A 21,520-nucleotide genomic window follows, 5' to 3' on the forward strand; every position below is an offset into this window, starting at 1 on the left:
ATGCGAATACATGTGTGTTTGTCTACAGGGAATGATAACAAACACTCTGTTTATCATAGACACAGAGAGGACCGAACCCATGCAGTGCATGCAGGTTTTGCATTTACATTGTCAACTTCATTATTTTTTAACTGTACAATAAAAGTGAATTCAAATAAAAAGAAAAGCAGCAACCAACACTAAATCCAGAGCAGATCTGACCGGACTGGGAGTGTGGCGGATAGAGGTCAGCTTGGCCTTTGGTGCCAGGCGTCTGTGGGGTAAACATCTTATTAGAGCTGGGGGAAGGATATGCGCGTGTGTATATGGTTTGTTTGGGGGCGGAGGGGTACTTGATGTCTCTGTGGGCGTAAACATCACCTGGATGATTTCAGCACACTGAGACAGGACAGTATAAATGCCCACAGGTGTTGGTGAATAGGCATCAGTGGAGGACACACCTCAACTGTCTCAATCAGAACAGGAAAGACATAGACGGAGAGGAGAGAAGGTCAAGCTGGATTTTCGCCATTAATTCGCTTCTGGGTGTGCATCAAACTACTTTCACTTCTAACAGAGGTGAGTTTTGACTAAGAACATTAACTTTGATATTAACACATTTCATTTTCAGCACAATTTTTGCAAGAAAATAGTGAGTAGTAATCTTGAGTAGTTCAGACGAATGAATTTAATAGTAAATAGCAATGTCACTGTCAATGTTTTCTAAATAAATATATAGATAAATAAATTGATAAAGGAAAGGATTGATTTTAACTTCATATATTAGCTGATGAAGCATTTTTTTACCTCATTAAAAAAGAAAGTAATCCTATAATCTCCTGTTTAAATCATAAGTATTGCTAAACCCCTGCTGTAGCTGGAATTATGTTACAAGACACTTTTGTGATAAGTATATGAAATGAAACGTAGCAGGTCAAATATTGATCCTATGTGAATCAATAAGTGTAATTAATGAAATAGAAGCAACATTAATGCTTTACTATTGCGTAATTATTATTAATTTAGTTGTTAATAGTTTATTTTTTTATATTAGAGTGGAAACCATGATATATCAGTCTGCAATAAGAAGGTCAACTCAAAGGTATCTAAAGTAAATCTAAATCTAGGAAGAAGAGAAGAGTCCTAAAGCTTTAAACCTCAAAGACATTTGTGATAATCTCAATCTCAATACAGTCAGTCAATGAATAGCCTTAAAGGCACATTCACAAGGTCCGTGTAACAGAAAAATCCAAGAAAAAAGGTGTTCCATCATTTTAACCTTGATTATTCTTAAGCTGAAATGTGTGGGCTGTGAGTCATGACTGTAAAGCCAATTTATTTTTCAAGTTGTGTGCAGTCCTCAAGAGTTGACTTTCTTTCCCTTCTTCATTTTCTTCCATTTCCATTTCTGAAGGTAGTAGTTTTCAAATGCAAAGCAATACTTTAGAGTACTGTGTCAGACATAAAATTAAAATGCTAAATACCTCAAATTATTTCAGCCCATATCTTGTAACTGTATGAAAACCTGCTGACCTAATGATCAGTTGTGGAATGACTGGTTTGCTTCCAAAAGAGTTAAAGCTTGCAAACAAACTGCAAAGAGGGATTATCAGATTTCTTTTGGCAAAATGATGTGAGCTTTGAGGAGTTGAAAACAAAACCATAAACTCGCTGCACTGATTGTTTTGTACTACTTCACACTCCCTAACAAGCACACTTTGATCCAAATGGGTAGTTTGCATGACTTGGCAAACACAGAGACCATACTTGTTTGGAAACCTCTGTATAGCCAATGTTGTCAGTTACCATCCATCAAGCACCAGAGTTATGAGAACTCTGCATAAAGTCATAGATTGTTATGTCTGTGAGCAGCTAGCCTTCTGGCATTAAAATTATTTTAATGCTGCGTTTATTTTTGCAACATTGAAACTGAGCAAACAAAGCTGATCCTTGTGTCACGACAAGGGTTTTGCACAGTAACAAAATTATTTGGTTTAGTAGGAGCACTTATGTGTCACACTTCATTGGAAACTTTTGCCTCTCATTAACTTCAGGTCTTTACTGCAGTGCTGCATCCACCCTGGATTATAGCTTTTCGGTGAGGATTAAAATTGCAGTGGGATAGAGCTGCTTGGAACATGTGAGACTGTACATGTGTAGTCCACAGTCAGAGTTAGCTATGTATCCACTGGAATGAGTAAAACATTTGGAGCAGGAAAACAGTAAAGATACTGACAGTGTGCATGAATATTTGCCACTGGACTTGACTGTGAAATTAGTTCTGTTGATACTCAAAGTTACCCCGAATTAGATACTGAACATCTTTCCCATCTGTTTAATATTTTTACATGTACACCATCATGTGCATATCCTTCTTCAGCCTGGTATCACACCAAAGTGTGAAATAGATACTAGGTTGCCTTCTTTCTACACATCCCTTTGAGTACCAGACTGGCAGTGTCATATTGATGTATTGCTGTTTGAATGTCCTGAATTACAGTATTTAAGGCTGATTGATTGACTGGCCGAATGATTGGGGACTGTGATGAAAAGCCCCGTTAAGCAAGATTCTTCTTATTAGCATTTTTGACTACAATTTTATTTTCCAACTGTATTGCACATTTATATAATGAATGAATGAATGAATGAATGAATGTTCTGCTATTGTTGGGGCTGCAAAAGTTTAGTGGGGTCCCAGGAGCACTGCCAAATCCCAAGGCAGCTATGAGGAGATTGTCATTACTTTTCTGTTTTGTTGTCTTCTAGGTAACGGGTTTATAGAAAATGTGTGGATTCATGAACAAACGTATCCGGGACTATTTGGCGGAGCGGAAATGCCGCAGGACCAGGCTGGTGACCAAAGACGGACGCTGCAATATTGAATATGGAAATATTATGTACAGCACACACTTATCCTTCTTGGCTGACTTCTGGACCACTTTTGTAGAGATCCGGTGGCGTTTTGTCCTCTTACTCTTCATTGCCTCCTTCACCCTCAGCTGGTTTATTTTTGGCTTACTGTGGTACTGGATTTCCCGCAGTAATGGTGACCTGACCTGGCAAAGCCCCCCATCAGACCACACTCCATGTGTTGATAATGTCGTAGGTCTCACCACTGCATTCCTCTATTCCCTTGAAACCCAGACAACTATTGGGTATGGTGGCCGAGCGCTCACCCCTCTCTGCCCAGGTGCTGTGGCCCTTCTCATCATCCAGTCCCTCCTTGGAGCCATTATCAACTGCTTCATGTGTGGAGTCATTCTGTCCAAAATCTCTTTACCAAAAAAGAGGGCTAAGACCATCTCATTTAGTGACATGGCAGTCATCAGCCCTAAAAATGGTTCACTTGCCTTGTCAATCAGAGTTGCCAACCTGCGCAAGACCCTGATGATTGGAAGCCAAATCTATGGCAAGCTGCTAAGGACAACAAACACACCTGATGGGGAGACAATCATTATGGACCAGGTGAACATTGAATTCATGATGGACGCTGGGAAAGATAACCTATTCTTTGTGTGTCCTCTCACGCTCTACCACATCATCGACAAGAGCAGCCCCTTCTTCGAGATGGCAGTAGATACACTTCACAAACAAGAGTTTGAGCTGGTGGTCTTCCTAGACGGCACCGCCGAGTCCACCAGCTCTACCTGCCAAGTCCGGACCTCCTTTATTCCTCAGGAGATCATGTGGGGCTACAACTTCTTGCCCATCATCTCCAGAAGTAAGGAGGGCAAATACAGAGTAGATTTCTCCAACTTCTCCAAGGTGGTGCCAGTAGCCACTGCACACTGTGCCTACTGTTTCCACAACATCAAAGGTCATCATCACCACTCCAGAGATGGACTTGACAATCAGGGTTTCGAGGTGATTGATATCAATGATCCCCCGAGTATCACCAAGATGTGAGATCTTTGATACATTACTATGTACAGTAGAAACTGAGACAAGTAGAGGCTCATACCTCTCTCAACTTCTCAAGTCCCTAAGGGACAAACAGATAGTGGAGGCAGTTGGTGTTACTTAATGGCAGACCACAAATTGTGTAGCATTTAAACATAAGTAAAGACAACCTACTTATCTGTTATTCTATTGTGTTTAACACAGATAGGAAAGCCATCTGTGGGCCAGACTCGGGACACTTATTGTGAACTATTTGTATGTAAAACCACACCTATCAATGTCTGCTGAAAAGAAACCTGTTTTCAAAAGGGAGGCCAGGTCATGCAAGACGGTGAGGCTAACAACAAAAGAAGAAATGTTTTCCCAATTACTCGCACATGGATTATACATAGTGCTTTCATATAAATAAAGATGAGTAGTTCTAATTTACCTATGGTGCCACATCGAGTTGGAGAGGAACAACTAAGCAAATGTTTTGTACTGTGTGAAACTGTTCACCACTTGTATGCACTTGGTACTGATAGAGAGTGAGTGGAGGTGAGCATGAACTCATGCCCATGCTGGAAAAAAATAGAGAAATAAATGAATAATGAGGAAACAATAGGACAAAAAAAAGAATGTTGCATTCAATTACTTGAAGGACCAGTGTTGAGAGCCATGCATTTGTCATGGGTGAGAAAAGATATATAATTCATGCTACTGTAGGATGCTGTACACTAATAAACATTTGGACTTGAACCATTAGAATATGCTTAACTATTCAGACACTGAGGGATTGGGAAAGGGTTGGGCACTAGGGCCACTCTTTTCAAAAACTAGGTGACGGGGCAGCAGCAGCAGCACCTCAGTCTAAAGGGGCTTGGTTTGGAAATCAGATAGTGGCTGGTTCAAGTGCCGAACAGAGCACATACTAATTATAGACAGATAGCTGGAGAGGTACCAGTTCACCTCCTGTTGATGTAACCCTAACTACACTGAAGGATTCCCCTAAATAAGGTATATAGTTGTGTTGTTTTGTCTTGAATGTAGAAATTTTATGTATAAAAATCAATTTTCTTTATTAACACTTTTTGTATTTGATCTCAAGGGGGGAAATACACTGAAATAAAGACTATTTTTGCATAAATGCCTGTGTTGTCATAATATTCTCTACCTAACAAAGCCCAAATGTCATATAAGGACTGTGATCAAAAAGGTCAAAGCAACGTAATGACAGGTGCCAACCCCTATCACAGCTTTTGATCTGTAAACAAAGTAAAGTTGTGACAGCAAACAGGGATCCAAACATAACAGAGTGGAAGTGTTTTGGTGCTTGCTGCCCATTATTTTGCCTGCAGGTTCTGAACATGAAACCAGAACTCTCCATTTAGAGAAAAAACAGCTGTACCTTGGGCTAGCATGAAGTTTTAACAGGTTTTGTTACGATGACCTCTAATGTGCTGGTGGCACAACTAAATGTATGTGTGTCTGTACCCAGTGATGTTGTTGTAGCACGTGGCAGAATAATAAGCAGGGCCTAGATGCAACATTGTGAATATTATTGAGAAATACTGTATGTGCAATGACTAAGCAGCATAAAGATGATGCATGCCTCACAGACATTTTCTAATGGAAAACATGTCCACAACTGTCCCTGATGGCTGTTCACTGTCTGTGATACACATTTTTGTCTACATTGGTAATGCACACTAATAGAGCACTTTGCAGAGCTTTCATTTCACACAGACACCATGTGTACATACTAGTTGTTACATTACCAACACCTATCATTTCAAGGTGTGTATAGAGAGAGACTTACTGTAAATAATGCAAAGAGTCAAATACTGAGGAGACTTTCAAATGGACGTACGCCAGCCTAAAGTGATTTTACATCTACAATTTTCTCACAGCTTGTGGGCAGGTATGATCTGCTGATTTTAAACCAGATAGAGTGCAAAATAGTGTACACAGAGTTCATCTCTAAACAAAATGTAACTTGATCATAATGGCAAAAAATAAATCCCCGTCTTCCCAATAGACATTATTAATTTGAGTTCAATTAATTTAAACTCAGTTGTAAGTTTATCAGGTATGGCAAGCCAAAACTGACACAGTTCTGATTCTATCATAATTATTAATATGTTGTAATTGGGGTGGAAGAAAAATGTAAACACCTCGAAGGATAATGCAATACAACCGGCAAACTGCAGCCTTCAGTGATCATAAAGTTCAATCAAGATTTAAAAATAACTGAACACTATAACCTTCATGAAGGCATGATTTATTGCTGGACTGTTGTATTAGACTGCATAGGTGGGACAACATACACTCAACAACTGAGGGTATAGGACACAACATTTCTATAGTACCTTCTCATGGTTAGTTTGTGCATAAATTAAATTATATAATCCAATCAGATAACAAGCCTTTCAAGGATGATCAAGATTAAATTGCCTAACTACAAACTGCAACAGCCACTTTATCTTTCTGTAATACATGAATGCAGGTTAGAATAAAGTGTTAGTAGCAGTAAATGTTAAGTGTAATATTGCTTCGTTTAAAATAATGCATGCTATACAAATGCACACAAGCTCAAATGAGTAGTTCTAATTTCAGAAGTAGGGTTGTATGAGTTATCTATATTCAATGTATCTTATAGTAGATGTTGTGCATGACTTTGTTATTTTTAAATGGTTCCTTCGGCTTCACTGTGGATAATACACTATATTTGTCATGGAACTGGATTTTGGTTCAGTTGTTCCTGCTTTATTTTGTAGTTCTCTACTCTTGTGACATGCCTGACATACTTCCTATCAATGTGTCCCTGTGTCCAGCTGTGTCTTGTTATGTGATGAGTCCAATATACGTATATTTATGAACCCTTTTTCCCATTTTCAACCTTGTCAGTTCGTCGTCAACTTATCCAGTGTTGAAGCTTTTTTTTGTCTTAGGGCGATTAAAAAAATATGACTGTATTTTCATCCAGTGAGGCCACAGGCAGGCAATGGAAGATGGTAAGAGAGGTAAAAACATTTATTTTGTCACATTTTCCTATACAAAAGCCCTTTTTCAAAAGGTATTACTTCATACATTGCAGGAATGACAATAATAATAATAATACATTGGTTAACTGTAAAATTATACACATATATATATTTATATATATATATATATTTGATATCCGAAATACATTGCATATATGAAGTAGCACAGATCCCTTTTCATTGGTAATGCTTGTGAAACATGGTATTTAAGGGTACGTTAGAATAATTTCTTTATGCTACAAATTACAAGTTCCCTTTTCACGTGTCATTTTTAAGCTATTAACTTAAAGGAGAAGCTGGTTGATGTTTGTATTGTTTTGCATAAAATACCTGAAATTCTTTAATGCACAGGAAAGCTATCAATGATATGGCTATTTGGGATGAAAAATTGATTCACAATGGAAAAGATTATTCATAATCACATTTTGCATATATTAAAGGAATCCCTGCCTTTTGGATTATGATTCAAGCAGGCATTTGTGGTTCTGGAAATACAAAGAAATATCTTGTGCACATAAAGACACTCAGGATGTTACAACCGAATTTCAGAAATAATAACAATAACAAGAAAACAAAAATGTTAAAATGTATTGCCCAAATGTACAGATATAAAAACGCTTAAAATGCTGAACAAACTACTTAGCAGAAATGGACTTAAAAGGTTTGCATTTTTGACCGAGGTCAACTCGTATTAATTCTCTTGACTTTTTATACTGTGTCACATATGAAAATAACTCTGCATAATTTATACAGTAAGTTGCTTTAATGCCTAGTTGACTGTTGCTTATAAAATAATAAAAAATAGGTCTGACAAACGCACAGCGTTTGCGAATCTGAGGATTTCTTTGTTTCATCTCGTCATTCTTTATTGGTTTTGTCCTCTGATAAACTACTTAGTCCCAAGTAATTTATTTTCAAGTGTTCATTTTCAGTTACCCTAAAGGAATACTTTTGTTATTAACAGCTTTGAACACCTGAAGATGGATATGTTTTGACATGATACTATTACATGATGATGAAATCCTGACTTGAGATTCATGTGCATTTTGTTGGGCTTTAGATCAGTGAGAAACTAACATTCAAACACACATGCTGCTCTCAAACTAGGACCCAGCCCTGGTAAAATGCAACTTAACTGTCTATTAACATGACTTTATGCTAAGCCACTTCTTTGTGCTGACCTATACGGTCCTGACTGGCCTACAAAGAAGAAGGAGACACTGTGGCGGCTCCAATTGACAGAGTGCACTTCAAAAAAAATAAAAAAATGTCAGATTTCTGGTGAGACTTGGAGATGATGATTACATAACTTACTATGAATTTAAAAATGTACTGCTGTTTCGTGTATAATGAATAGAACATATGGTATAAAACAGCAGTTAAGGCACAGTGAGGGTTAGGTGTCTCATTATGCCATGTACTAAAACTGGATACACTGTAAGGCACTTTAGATAGAAAAACATCCTGACAACATACAGCCTTATTTCGTAGTTAACATCTATATAATCACATCTGTAAAAAGAAGACATTTTCATGTTTCAGATTCAGACGTGTGCAGCACACATGGTGTTAGAAAATGTAAGGATTTTTTTTTCTTTAAACAAAATGAAAACATCTGACAAACTTTGATTTTGCTGCAGGATATCCCTTTGCGTGTGTTTCACAAACCAGAAGACATTCACATTAATACTGACATGGTCGAGCAACATAACATCTGGAAATAGCATGGCTGAAAGGCAACAACATGGCAAACATTTAATAGCCTAGTGTGTGGCCCCCTGAAAACATCTGACCTGGGTTGAATTATTGTTGCAAATTACTTCAATTACATCTTGACTCAGCTTCCTCAGCACAGTAGAGTCAACTGTACACACCGCCCATCTTGAAATCCGCACAAAACATGCAGAAAGCATTTTAAGCAACTAAGTTGACCCAGGTCAGCAAAACATACAGCGCTTCCTTCTCCGGCATGTAACTCTTCTCTAGCCTTCCAGTTTGGAGGATAAATAAAATTGTGAATGGCATATTCCAGTTGCCAAATTTCATTCAGTGCTGAGAAAAGTCCATCTCTTTGAGAGCTCCTCCTTGTCCAGCGAATTCCAGAAGACTCTCCACACACACATAAAAAAGATGCAGATGGACAGACAAGCAGACGGAGACAGTGGAAACAGACACACTGTGTTGGGAATAAGAAACCCCAACAAGGCTGTAGACAAGCAGAAAAGGCAGAGGCTTAAAGCGTAATGTACATAATGTACTGAGGAGGATGTAGATTGAGACCCATAAATAATAGGCCCATGTCTGGCACTGTAGCGTGGCGAGGAGGGAGACAGACTCAAGTTGTTCTCCTATCCTGCTTTGGTTTGGGGAGGTTTTTTGGAAAGGACACCTGTAGGTGCTGCTTTCTGGAGGATGGGAAAGAGAAAGGCACAGGAAACTCACATCCAAAAAGCATAAACAAATAGTTACTAGTCTGATAAAGGTAAGTAGTATTCCATTTTGGACCATAGCATCCAGTTGTTAATAGATTCTTACAAGTAGAAAATAAAAGAAAAAATCTTCAATTTCAACATCCTTCATTTAGAAGTAAAATTTCTTCAGAGGACAAATGCCTCTATCACCTCAGTCTTCATCAGTTCGGCGCCATCGGGAGTGCAGGTCAGCAATTGTGGACTTTGTTGTGGGAAAAGGGAGGTTTTTGAGGGCGGTGGATGGGCAGAATGGGGTGTTTAATAGTAACTACCAAGGTGAGATGGCACATGGGTGTTAGGGTGGCGCGGAACATTTGGGTTAGGGTAGATGCCTGCAGTTGGCGAGCTCCAATACGGAGCGGTGGGTCCAAAGAAATTGGAGGTGGTGACAGGCATGGAGGGAGGGTGTGGGGATACAAAGTTGACCTTCTGCTGGTGGGCGTGGTAGGAAGGCACATAAGCTAAGTCCGAGGGGTACTTATACATAGAAGACTCGGTGGGGTGCGGCTGCAGCGCCTGAGCAATGCCGTGGAAGTCGAACTTGTAGGCGTAGCGCTTGCCGTGCACCTTGGTCATGATATTTTTGTCATAGTAGTAGCGCAGCGCACGGCTCAGCTTGTCGTAGTTCATGTTGGGCTTGCTCTTGCGCTCACCCCAGCGCCTTGCCACCTCGTCTGGGTCTGTCATCTTGAACTCGCCGTTGGTGCCCTCCCAGGTGATGCAGCCAGCGTTGGCGCTGTCAGACAATAACTCTAGGAGGAACTGCCACAGTTGGATCTGGCCTGAACCTGATGGTGGACACATATACAAACAGCGATTAAAGATGCAACCTCATTCAAGAGCATCAACGTTCACAGCTCGACAACTCATTATCTATAAAAGGACATAAAAACAAGTGCCTACTCATATGCATTATAAAGGCTTGAGTCTGCTTAAAATCTTACCTGGATTGGCCAGGCGACTACTGGTAGGACCCAGAATCTGGTAAGGATCTGTGGAAGAAAGGACAGCTTTGTTGGCCTACACACTGATTGCAGTGGTGATATAACGGTATGTGACCCACACTAATTAGTATAATAAGACTACAGACAAAAAAAAATCATCACTGAACAACAACAAATGATATAATGATGATCATTAAAAATGTCCCATTATTCCTTTTACTCTCTGCACCTTCCAGGTTTGGTTCATACAGGAAAATATACAAAACAATGACAAAATGAGAGACAGCGTTATGTGTTAAAGTATTGTATAAGTGTGTTTGGACCCTGTAAATAATTAGCTGACCGAGTAAACCAATTAGACTTGCCAATAGATGTGTGGCTGAGAGGCAAAAATAACTATAATCACTTGTAAACACTCAAAGCTTGGTGTTTGACTGTAACGGTCCATTATTAAATTGCTGGTGATCCACTTGTAAACAATTATTTTAGCACTTACTTGTCTTGTTTTGTGCTTACTTACAATAACTTTAACACATGAGTCCTTTAGCTACTCCTTTAGCTATCAGTTAATAACAACACAATGGCAAATGAGGCAAAGATTAAGATCACGCCTTTCAGGAGCTTAGGAATTACAATTATCTTATAGATATTTAATAATCATGCTTAACTATCTTGACTATCAGCATAAAAATAGTAACTTATTTTTTAACAAGCCTTCTTATAGTACAAGATCAAGAAAGACAGGTAAGCCATTACCTGGCTGAGGCCTGGGCTGCTCGCTGGACTTGGTCACATTCTGAGTAACCACCGGTGAACCTGCAGAGAGAGAGAAGCAATCAGTGGAGTACAATCGGGAGAGAGAGCGATAGACATACCAAGTAGGGTGGATAACCAGGTTACACATCTACAGGTCAAAGTAAATAAGTCAGCTGGTGGCTGGACTACCCTTATTTTTACTGTCTGTTCCTGCTCTGACAACAGAAGCTGTAATCTCTAGGAGTCTGTCCTATACGTCTAGACTGTGGATGTTGCTGATGGAACAGCCTCTAGTGTGAATAAATAATAAATAATCTAGGTGTTTTAACCTGCACAGACCGCCAGATGTTAAAGTTCCCAACATCAGATAAAATGCAGAATCATGCCCCCCTCTCAGTAGGTTACAGCCATGCATACTTTTGATGGGTACGGTCCAGTCACAAATTATACATTTTGTGTCCATACCTTTGCCACTATGCATGTTGTTTGACCACCCTGTCCGCCGTACAGCATCATATGAAGGGTCTGAAAAAAGGAAAAGGTAGTTTGAGTTTATTTTGAAAATGTTTATTTGCCAGTTGTTTTTTTAAGAGGGTGAGAAATACACATATGTACAACTCAGACAAGATCAGTGGATGTACTTGATGTACTGTATTTAGTTAAATCTCAAAAATGCGTCCGTGTGTATCCGACTATAGTAAAAGGCTAAACTCACTGTGTGCTAGCCTATCACAGGACTGCTACTGTCCCAGCAAAGAAGAAGAAGACAAAAAATAGTGCAAAATAGCAAAAATAAATCTAGCAAAACATGGTTTGAGATGCTCTTCAGAGGATGTCTTTACATGGTAATGTGGTTTTGTTTGACACAATGAGATGATTTCAATGTAGATGGCAAAATATTTAACAGACAAGAGACAAGAGACAAGAGTTGGTTGAGCAGCTTGCAACAGTCTGACCACAGATAAAGGGACGGATGCAAATTAACGTACAACAGAGACACAAAATCACACCCACACCCATCTCCCTACAAACGGCTTTTATGAAACCTTGACAAAGAGCCAAACTGGCCCAGTTTGCATGAGTTCTACCTGCTGTATGTCTGTGAATCTGGACAGCATCCAATCACAATCAATCACTCTGACACAAGCAGATAAAATGAGGATGTATTCTTCCCCTGGCAATGTCTCAAAAACACCCTGGTACACTCACTGTGCACCTGGCCAGCAACCTTGATGGTTTGTTTTATCGTGGGCTAAAACAGTTCAATCGGTAGCCAGAATACAGGGTAATATGAAGCATATTGCGCCCATATACTATTTACAAATATGCCATTCACAGTGTTATAATGACCCTCAAATGTTTTTTGTCAGCAGTTTCTCCCAGATAGAGACAGTGTAAGGGACATGACAGCGGTTATTATTGGGATACGCAAGTTGTTAGAAGGTCAAGAGGCAATCCCAATTCCCATCCGTGTTGGCTGAATTTTTGAGAAGCAGGTTGATTGACAATTGAAGTTGTTGGTTTGAATCCCTAAATCCAACAGAGGAGGAGAAATAGCAATAATCAATCCTTCTGCAACAAAGCAATGGGAGCTAATAAAGAGCAGGTCTCAATTCATGGAATGCCCCAGACTTTAATTGCATCCGATGTGTATTTGTGTATTTAGGTGTACTATATGTCCCTGTATTTGTCTAAACTTTAAGTCAGTGACTTGAAAAGTCCTATAATTTGGTAAGCAAAGTGCTGCCCACCATGTAAAGGTCAACTTAGTGGTGTGATAATAGAAACTTGAAGAACCAGGTCGATGAGCAGAAGTAGTGCAAAAAAAGGGAAATTTTTGAACAAAAAAGTTTACTCAAAAAAAGGGAAACAAATGAAACCTGGGAATTTCAATAAAACTAAGTTAAACTGAGGCAAAATAACATCAAACAAAAAACTGCAACCTCGGAGCAAGCTCACGAAAATGCCTTTAATACAACATATCTAAGTAACTGCTGACTGTACAATTTAGAAATGGGCACCTGTACAATGAAATGAAATAAATAATTTCCCAGTCTGAGATCATTAAAGTAATTCTATTATATTCTATTCATACAACCACCCAATTATTCTAACAATGTAATTTACTGCAGAACTATATTACCTACATCTTAAGAGGGTAGCCTCTAAGAGGACCTAATCAGGCAAACCTGGGCTGTGTGCCATCTTGACCTGTATAACCTCACAGCCACACCAAAGGAAACATCATCATTCATCACCAGCTTCCCCCTCATGTATGGCCATCTCTAAGCACTGTACAATACTGCCCTCCTGTGGTTCAGGACAAAATATCATCGTGGTTTTCTGAAAAAAATATGTAACATGATGAAGCTCAAATAATAAAATACACAAAATGAACCTCCTTATTTGTCTCTCAGCACAGATGTACTCTTTTTTTTGATTACAGTACAAAATTTCTACAACGATAAAAACAAGACTTGTCTAGTAACCTGTGACTTCAGTATCTCATTGTTCTACTGATATTTCATAATCTTCAAATGTAAATGAAAAACACTTTAAAACCACAAGTGTTTATGCTACTTCCAAATCATGTTTTATTTCCTTGTTTCCCTTTACTTAGAAGCAGAATATCCACCGATGGGAAGACTTCCTGCTGCTCAGAGACCTCATGATCTCTTCACTAATTTCTAAGTTTTTAACCCTTGACATTTCACCAAAGTGCCCATTGCTGTTTGCAGATGACAAGAAAGGTTCTGTCTGAAAATTAAGGATATGAGCTCTGAAAGAAATGTGAATAATTCAGAATATAATCAAAAGAATGAAATAAACTAGAAACCATTTTGCAATACACGCCAACAGTGACTTAGATAAATTAGACCAGTGGTGAGGGAACAGGCCTTTCCCTGCTTCCTACCTCTCTACTTCCGCCACTCTTGCTCAGACAACACCCATTTTCGACTCGACCTTCATTTTGACTATCTGCAACCTTTCCTGATTCTTACAGGGTTGTGACGCCATCACAGAATCTCATTCCCCAGACAGACAAATAAACACCTGGGTAAATAGTCAAAACCTTCTCTATAGTATTTTCTGCTGAAAGGAATCACCAGGACCACAATTTGCCACTATGACACACACAAACACACACACACGCACGCACATACATATACACATACACACACACACATACACACACACACACACACACACACACACACACACACACACACACACACACACACACACACAGTGACAATATTAGCGTCACTGTCACAGCTGGTAAAGAGAGTGTAATATAAAGAAAGACACAAAGAGGGAGAAGAGGGACAAATAACAAGCGGGCTGCCGTGGCTCAGCGGGGCTGTCAGGTTCAATCTGGTGTGGGCCGGCATAGCCAAGGAGCAGTGACTGGGGGAGAGTCCTGGGAGACTTGCGTTTCCTGCCTGCCTCGCCTGCAGACAACCTCTCTTTGTTTTACTGGCCCTTTTTTCCCCTCTACTCACCGCCAGACCCCCACCCCTCCACCCCACCACCCTCCATCTACTCTCCACCACCCTAAAAAAAAAACACAACGGGGCTACCTCCATACGTGCAGAGAGCAGGGTTACAAACAGGAGAGGAGATGGTGGGGGAGAAGCAGAGACTGATGAAGGAGAGATGAGAGAGAGAAGGTGAGGGAGTCGCAGAAAGAGAAAGATTTTTCAGAAGCAGACAGATGAGGATGGAGACAGAATGACTCAGGGCTGGAAAGAGACAGAAGAGAAAAAGAGGAGGGAAATAATAGAGCAGACAAAACACAACTTTGGAATTTGAAAAGAAAACAACGGCAGTAAAATCTGCTACTGTCTGGTATGGGCTCAGTAATGTGGGTGCATCCACATCTTTTAGATACCCTGCTGGTGTTATTGTTGTTGGCAGCAGATTACATTAACCTCCAAAACATTTATCCCTTTACCAGAATGCAAAGGAAAATAGACACAAGGTTTTCAGCAATACAATCATTCCATTTGGGGTTAATTGGAATGGGTGAGTAGGGAAGATAAAGTGCAGAAGAAGGAAGAAGCAGCAGATGTAAAATGTACAAAGCCCAAGTGGCCGGGGGCACTCAGGGCGAGCCAGCCATGCAAACGCAGACACAGACCCAAATGTGCACACACAGAGCTACCCGCATCCCCCCACCCCCTTCATTTTTCCAGGCCTTGCTCCGACTGTGACTTGAGCCAGTTTCCACTCTGGTCTGGGGTGTGGTGCACGCTCCTGGGAGACTTCGACAGCAGGACCAGTTAGTCAAAACAAGGCCCGAGCACCAGACAGAGAGAGAGAGAGAGAGACAGAGAGAGAGAGAGAGAGAGAGAGAGAGAGAGAGAGAGAGAGAAAGTAACGGATAAAGACAGCGGGAGACAAGAGTGGGAGAGAGAACGACTGAGCAGAGGGGTGAAATAGACAGAGAGGGAGCGGGAGAGAGTTGAGTCGTGTAACCTAGAGTCTGAGACAGAGACAGAGAGACCCAGACAGGGCAAACTTTTTTAATAAGCGTAATACAGGTGCTTTAAAAGCCATCTGTGTGAGGAAGGAGCCATAAGAGGAGGAGAATGATGGCAAAGTACAGGAGTCAGACGCAGTGAAGAGACAGTGGGAACAGAGAAGCATCAATGGAAAAAAATGCTCAGAGCAACAGGGGGTGGCAATACTGCCACTCATAAAAATTAGTTTTACTGATTTTATTCTAAAGAGAGAATTGCATCTCTCATTTACTTTTTTCTTTAATTTTGGAATGCAAAGGGGAGCCATAGAAAGTCATAAATGTACGACAGCTTGTACACATCAAGGCACATTTCAAGTTGTAATCCCACTTTGTCTTGGCTGCGAAATAAATGCATTCACAGAGTTGGATCATCATCTTTCCTCATTTACTGAGAGCAGAGAGTATGAATGTCCTGACTGGGAACTATAAATTCAGCAGTAACAAAAACAAGCTAAAACTTTAAAAAGTTACAAAGACCCAACATTAATCCAAAGATAATACCACAAACAATACAAATATACACACATATATATAAGCTGTAACACATGTTGTAGTAACACATGCGGGAACCCACCCACCCACACATACACACACACACACACATGCACAAACACACACACACACACGCACACGCACACACACACACACACACACACACACACACACACACACACACACCCTTTTATACTGTAGCTGCTGCATTCCGTGTTTTATATGCTCTCTTTTATTCATAACATTGCATTTTACACCACAGAGTCTGGAGCAGATTAAGGGTTGTCTCCTGCTGCATGCTCATGCTTACTCTACCCCAAAGAGTCTGTATGGTATTTGACTGTTCTTGAAAGGCAATATGAACTTGAACATCTGGCAATGCTGATCTGAGAAAAGGTTGATAAAGGCTTCTCCTGAAGCAAGACTTTTATTGTTGAGTCACAAACTCCCAGTTACAATTTCAATGTTGATTTTGTTTCACCTTTCCGCTTGATTTAGCAAGAAATTAACATTTTGTAATATTTTATAGTAATTCATTTTAAATTGGACATGGATCAATATGATGATTTGGTTATATTTCCAAATCATTAGAGAGACAGGCTTTCCTCACCTAGGAGCTGGGATCACAGGACATGACTAGAGGCATAGTCAGTGTTACATGAGCCCATAATAGAAGTCACCTCTGGTGAAAGGGAAATGCTGTTAAAGGGAGTGACCCAGTATTCTTGCCAGTCCAAATACCTGGCGCTGAGGATCAGGAAGACCGGGGTCAGGGGTGACTGAGCAGAATCTTATCCGGCCTGCCCATTGCTCTATTGGTACTGAAGCCGGGCGAGAACAAGTACGCGGCCTGCTAACGCTCACCAATGGGGCAGATAGAGAGAGGCAGATGGCATACCCGCACACTTATCAGACTTAGTGTTTCCTCTCCCCCTGCCTTGATAGGGCCCCTCATCCTGTGAGCAAGGCTATCACTGTTATTGCAGTCCTTTCTCCATTCTCTGGTGGTGACACCATGGAGCTGATGTAAAGGATGTGTAGCTTTGTTTTGTTTTTTACAGATACTCAGCTGGTGTTTTGTCAGCATAAAATAATGTTTGTAGAGTGAAAAGGTTTACGTTGCACAGCAGTTGTATTCTCGCGATAACACAAGGTCATGTGAGAATTGCGGGTTCAAATCCATCTTGTCAGGCTCCAAGTATTGTGTATAATGTGTTTATAAATAAGCCAGCCAATCAGTGTCACGTGAGGAGCTACTGGCAGTTATGGGACAGGGGTAGCGACGAATGAGAGCTGACACCTCGTTCAAAACAACAATGGCGACTCCAGAAGAGGTTAGCTTAGATGCTGACATAGCATCAGAGTTTTTCTTCATTGAGAGAAGAGAATGGCACTAAAAGCTTTCCTCAATGGAAAATATGTTTGATAGACAGATGGTTCATCCAGTGTCAGGTATGTTTTGCAAAGCGCCTGCCATTTCCCAATGAGTTTCCAACGGCTCTTTCAGATTTCAATTCTGTTTTCACGATTTTTTGCTGTCAAAATCCGGTCCGCTGCAGCTTGTTTTCTAGTCCTAACCAAGTGTTGATCATGCATAAGCATAACTGTTACCTTTTGTTGATTAAAATTGTTGTTTTGTAAGCAAAAATCCTTATTTTTTGTGCGTTGTTGCACTTCCGGTATCTGAAGGTTCGAGACAATCATCCAGAGCTGCTGTGGGTGTTAATCTTAAGGGGCCCTCACATGATAAGCTTTTTTTAACTGGGCTTACCGCGAGATTGGGCGCAGTGACTCACTAAACGGCTTAATCAGCGTTAGTATTATTACAACCGTTAGCTCGTAAACTGCCTATTCACAAACCTGGAGTGACTGCTTTTAAACCTCAACGCATTACGTTTTCTTCAGAGATCGTGACACAACATTAATCCGGGAAACTCCCCCATCTTTCTAGCAGGCTTGTGTTCGTTCTCTGGTTGCCTAGGAAACACTCAAAGCTTCTATATCATTGGTTGCGCTTCTGAAAGGTCAGCGGCAACTTGGTCAAAGTTCAACTGAATTGAACTTTGTGCGCAGCGGCAGAGAGGCAAATCTGAGCGGTGTGCGCCTCTACCTTGGGTGCTGCTACTACATTGGGCGCTGCCGCTACATTGGGCGCTCCTTCATAGGAAATGAATGGAACGGCTGGCGCAAAGCGTTTTTACCGCGTATCGTGTGTAGGGGCCTTTAGAAACTCAGCTACTCTTCCCATTTGTTTCAGGTAATGTGCCTTTTGATAAAATTGTGTCAATATCTTGAAAAAAAAGAACACACACACAGCAGAGACCCACACACATACACTCCTTTTTACTCCGGTCTGGTCTGAATCAGCCAATCAGGCTCTTCTGCAATGTTTACCGTACACATACTTGCTCTAGCACCTGTCCCTGATGCCTGTCTCTCTGACAAACAACCTCATTCACGTCTCAGTTCCCACTTCGTTCCCATAATCGCCACATTCACTGTATGTTCTCGCCTCACTGCTGTTGATAGGAATTCATCAGCACTCTGCTTTTGTCTTCTTGTTAATACGCCTCTATTCTGACACTACCCTTCTGAGCTACTGAGTGTTGTCACAGCGTTCAGGTAGCAGCTCTGAATAGCACGGTCTGCTGTAGCAGCTTGGCTCATATTATTTCAGTAACACAAAAGGTGCACCTGCACAGAGCTTTGTCAGTGGCAAGTGGTGACTACATGTGCTTTGGATTTGTGTGAGTGGTCTGCATTCTAAAGTGTGTACGCTCTGCGTGTATCTATTTGTATCTGCTTGTTTGAAACTGGCAGGTACTGTGATCAGAACTTGCCATTTTATGTTATAAGCTCGATTCATTTTTTTTTTCTCTGTTTTTGTCCCCCAATCTTCTTTTTTTCTTTAGGTGTTTTCACATTGGTCCCTTGATATAAAACTGTTACATTAGCCCAAGTATACCCTAAATGCACAGGGGTATAAGAATAAAGCATAGAAAATAGAAAATATGTCTCCCTACCCTCTTTGGCAGCCAGACGTGGGGATGGGTCCGCATGAGATGGCGTATTGTAGGATAATGATGAGCTACCTGTAATGAAATAAGACAACAGAGAACACATTAAGACATAACAATGTCTCATCCACCAGTCCTGTAATGCCCAGACAACTTTTATAAGAAATATGCACATTTTCATATATTACATGACAGCATCCAGTGATTAAAAGTTTACCTTATACATTATTTAATTCACTGTTCAACATTAGGATTAGGATTCATATTGGTTTTTGATATAGAACAAAAGATCTTGTAGAACATTTTCAGATTTTTGTATCAATCATGATACATTTGCTTTAAGAAAAATTCAGAGTAACCCAAGCCTAGTGTATCCCTGAAGTCTGGGACATTAAGCTCAAAGGCTATAGCCAGCAGGTGGCAGTAGATGGCTCAGCTCGATCACTGTGAAACAACACTATGGAGCCCTTTTTATTTCTGGAATTGTGTTGCTGTTTTGTCCTAAAAAAATAATCACAGAAAGAAAATAAATCATGACACATAAATGTAGTCCCAAATAAGCAAACTCAGCACACAGTCAGTTTCCTAAAATGTAGGAAAAACCCCAAATCCTCTCAGTATTTTAACTGCAAACCTGATTCCTGAATAATAAAGTCAGAAGCAACAGTCTGCATATGGCTGCCTATTCATTTCACCTTATGGAGCAGAACTGTGCGCTGCATTCCTCCACTTACACAGGCACCCTGGGCGGCACCAAAATGCTCTCTTAATTTTAGCTGCCCCAGGCATAAATCAGCGAGTGGAAAAACAGAGCCAAAAATGCACAGAGAAAACACAAGAGCAGCTACTGCATGGGGAGTGTTAAGATTTAGCACTAAGACGGCTACGGAGGGCTGCTGAGTAAGGAGGATACCTTTTCTGAATGGGGTAAAAAGAACAAAAAACTCCAAAGCAAAATTTAATTTGTGATGTGCTTTATTTGAGATGTGATGCAGAATCGCTACCTAACTTGCTGCGCTGCCGTTGGGGGGGTTGGGGGGATGAAGGGGCCCATGGTGGCAGACTAGGGGTCTGTTTTTTTAGGGGGTAGCTAGAGGGGAAGAGTGGAGTGTTCCACAAATGTATTCTAACCTCCCAACACCCCACCCCTCCCAGTTCTACCTACTCCACAGCACCCCCAAGGCTCTGGGTCTAGTTTAGAAACCTGGGGGCCTCAGAACAGGGGAGCCATTGTATGAGGCAGGGTCCCTGCACAGCAATCAAACGCAGCTCCCCGTACAAAAATAATTCCACACGCAGAGTGTAAGCACACTGGGGTAAGCGAGCCACCAAAAGCTTTGGAATGAGGGAGAAAGTTTAAGAGAAAGATGAACAGACAGACAGAAAAAGAGGGAGAGCGAGAGAAGGGAGGAGGAAGGGGCTGTTAACCCTTTTCCTGCTGTGTGCCACATATGTGGGCTGACCCAGACAGGCAAACAGGCAGCATTGCTGAGAAAACCTCAAACCATCCCACAGAGAAATGCAGGGCTGCTGTATGAGAGAGTGATGGTTAGTGAAGGAGTAGGGGAGAGGGAGAGAGAGAGAGAGAGAGAGAGAGAGAGAGAGAGTCAGAGAGAGAGAGAGAGAGAGAGAGAGAGAGAGAGAGAGAGAGAGAGAGAAAGAGAGAGAGAGAGAGAGAAGACACCACAGTTGACAGTTGAGTCTTGGCTATGCTGCCTATTTATTTGGACGGCTTCTTCCTCTCTCAGAAAACAAACATGTCCCGGTAATCTGACAGCTCAGTGGGAGGACTGGCCAGTGTTCAGCCTTTAAGACCCTCACTCTCCCGTTCCCTATGCAGTCACATCTGCTCAGAGTCTGTTAGATTACATAACGTCCACAAACAATTTTCCTTTCTCTCCTTCCTGACTGATGGCTCTTTCAAAAGACCCTGTCCGCTATGTTTTACTCGGCCACTATACTGAGATCTGTAAGGACTTGTTCAGCATTGTGAGTGACCACCATCAGCCCCCTGCTGTTTATTCTACAGAGCTATATGATACCATTGCCTCGAACATGTGGACTGAGCTTTGTCGGGGAGGGGGGGGGGGTAAAGCTGGATAAAGCTACGCGGAGTAACACCACTGCCTGACATCATACCAGCCTTACCTAGTGCATGAGAGATATTTCCAACAACTCATCCAAACCAAAGAAGATTATTTGTCATTGCCTCCCAAAATATCCCGTGAACCTTTTCTCAGACGATGTCCCAAATGTGAAAATGACATTGTTTGTTAGCAGTGTTGGGAAAGTTACTTCAAAATGTTATTCATTTATAATTTTGCATTTACATTAATCTGAGAACATATTTGCTGGAGCAAAATTAACATTTAAATCCATATCCATAGACAGCTTTTCAGCAACAGTGCTACAA

The 21,520-nt window shown here is 40.9% G+C and overlaps 2 protein-coding genes across 3 annotated transcripts in view; one reads left to right on the forward strand and one right to left on the reverse strand.

Moving 5' to 3' along the window:
- The first annotated feature begins 432 nt into the window (after nt 1-432).
- Nucleotides 433-3,998, forward strand: LOC310947065 (ATP-sensitive inward rectifier potassium channel 1-like). The gene is made up of 2 exons (XM_083913709.1): nt 433-558; nt 2,746-3,998. Exon 2 carries the CDS (start codon nt 2,764-2,766, stop codon nt 3,883-3,885), a length of 1,122 nt encoding a protein of 373 aa, XP_083769835.1. The 5' UTR covers nt 433-558; nt 2,746-2,763; the 3' UTR covers nt 3,886-3,998.
- Nucleotides 3,999-6,885: 2,887 nt separating this feature from the next.
- Nucleotides 6,886-21,520, reverse strand: part of fli1 (Fli-1 proto-oncogene, ETS transcription factor) — a 33,044-nt gene continuing 18,409 nt past the window's right edge. For both annotated transcript variants that reach the window (XM_083913656.1, XM_083913657.1), the window contains 5 exons: nt 19,114-19,182; nt 11,539-11,598; nt 11,074-11,133; nt 10,318-10,365; nt 6,886-10,161 (listed from right to left, as the gene is read on the reverse strand). In XM_083913656.1, coding sequence (XP_083769782.1) covers nt 9,632-10,161; nt 10,318-10,365; nt 11,074-11,133; nt 11,539-11,598; nt 19,114-19,182 — 767 coding nt within the window. In that variant the 3' untranslated portion in view covers nt 6,886-9,631. The remainder of the gene's footprint in view (nt 10,162-10,317; nt 10,366-11,073; nt 11,134-11,538; nt 11,599-19,113; nt 19,183-21,520) is intronic.

Source organism: Echiichthys vipera, assembly GCF_963691815.1.
Source record: "Echiichthys vipera genome assembly, chromosome: 5".
Lineage (NCBI taxonomy): Eukaryota > Metazoa > Chordata > Actinopteri > Perciformes > Trachinidae > Echiichthys > Echiichthys vipera.

Bases quoted from the DNA above. Each gene is read 5' to 3' on its own strand.
- LOC310947065 (XM_083913709.1), top strand. From the start codon at position 2,764: ATGTGTGGATTCATGAACAAACGTATCCGGGACTATTTGGCGGAGCGG.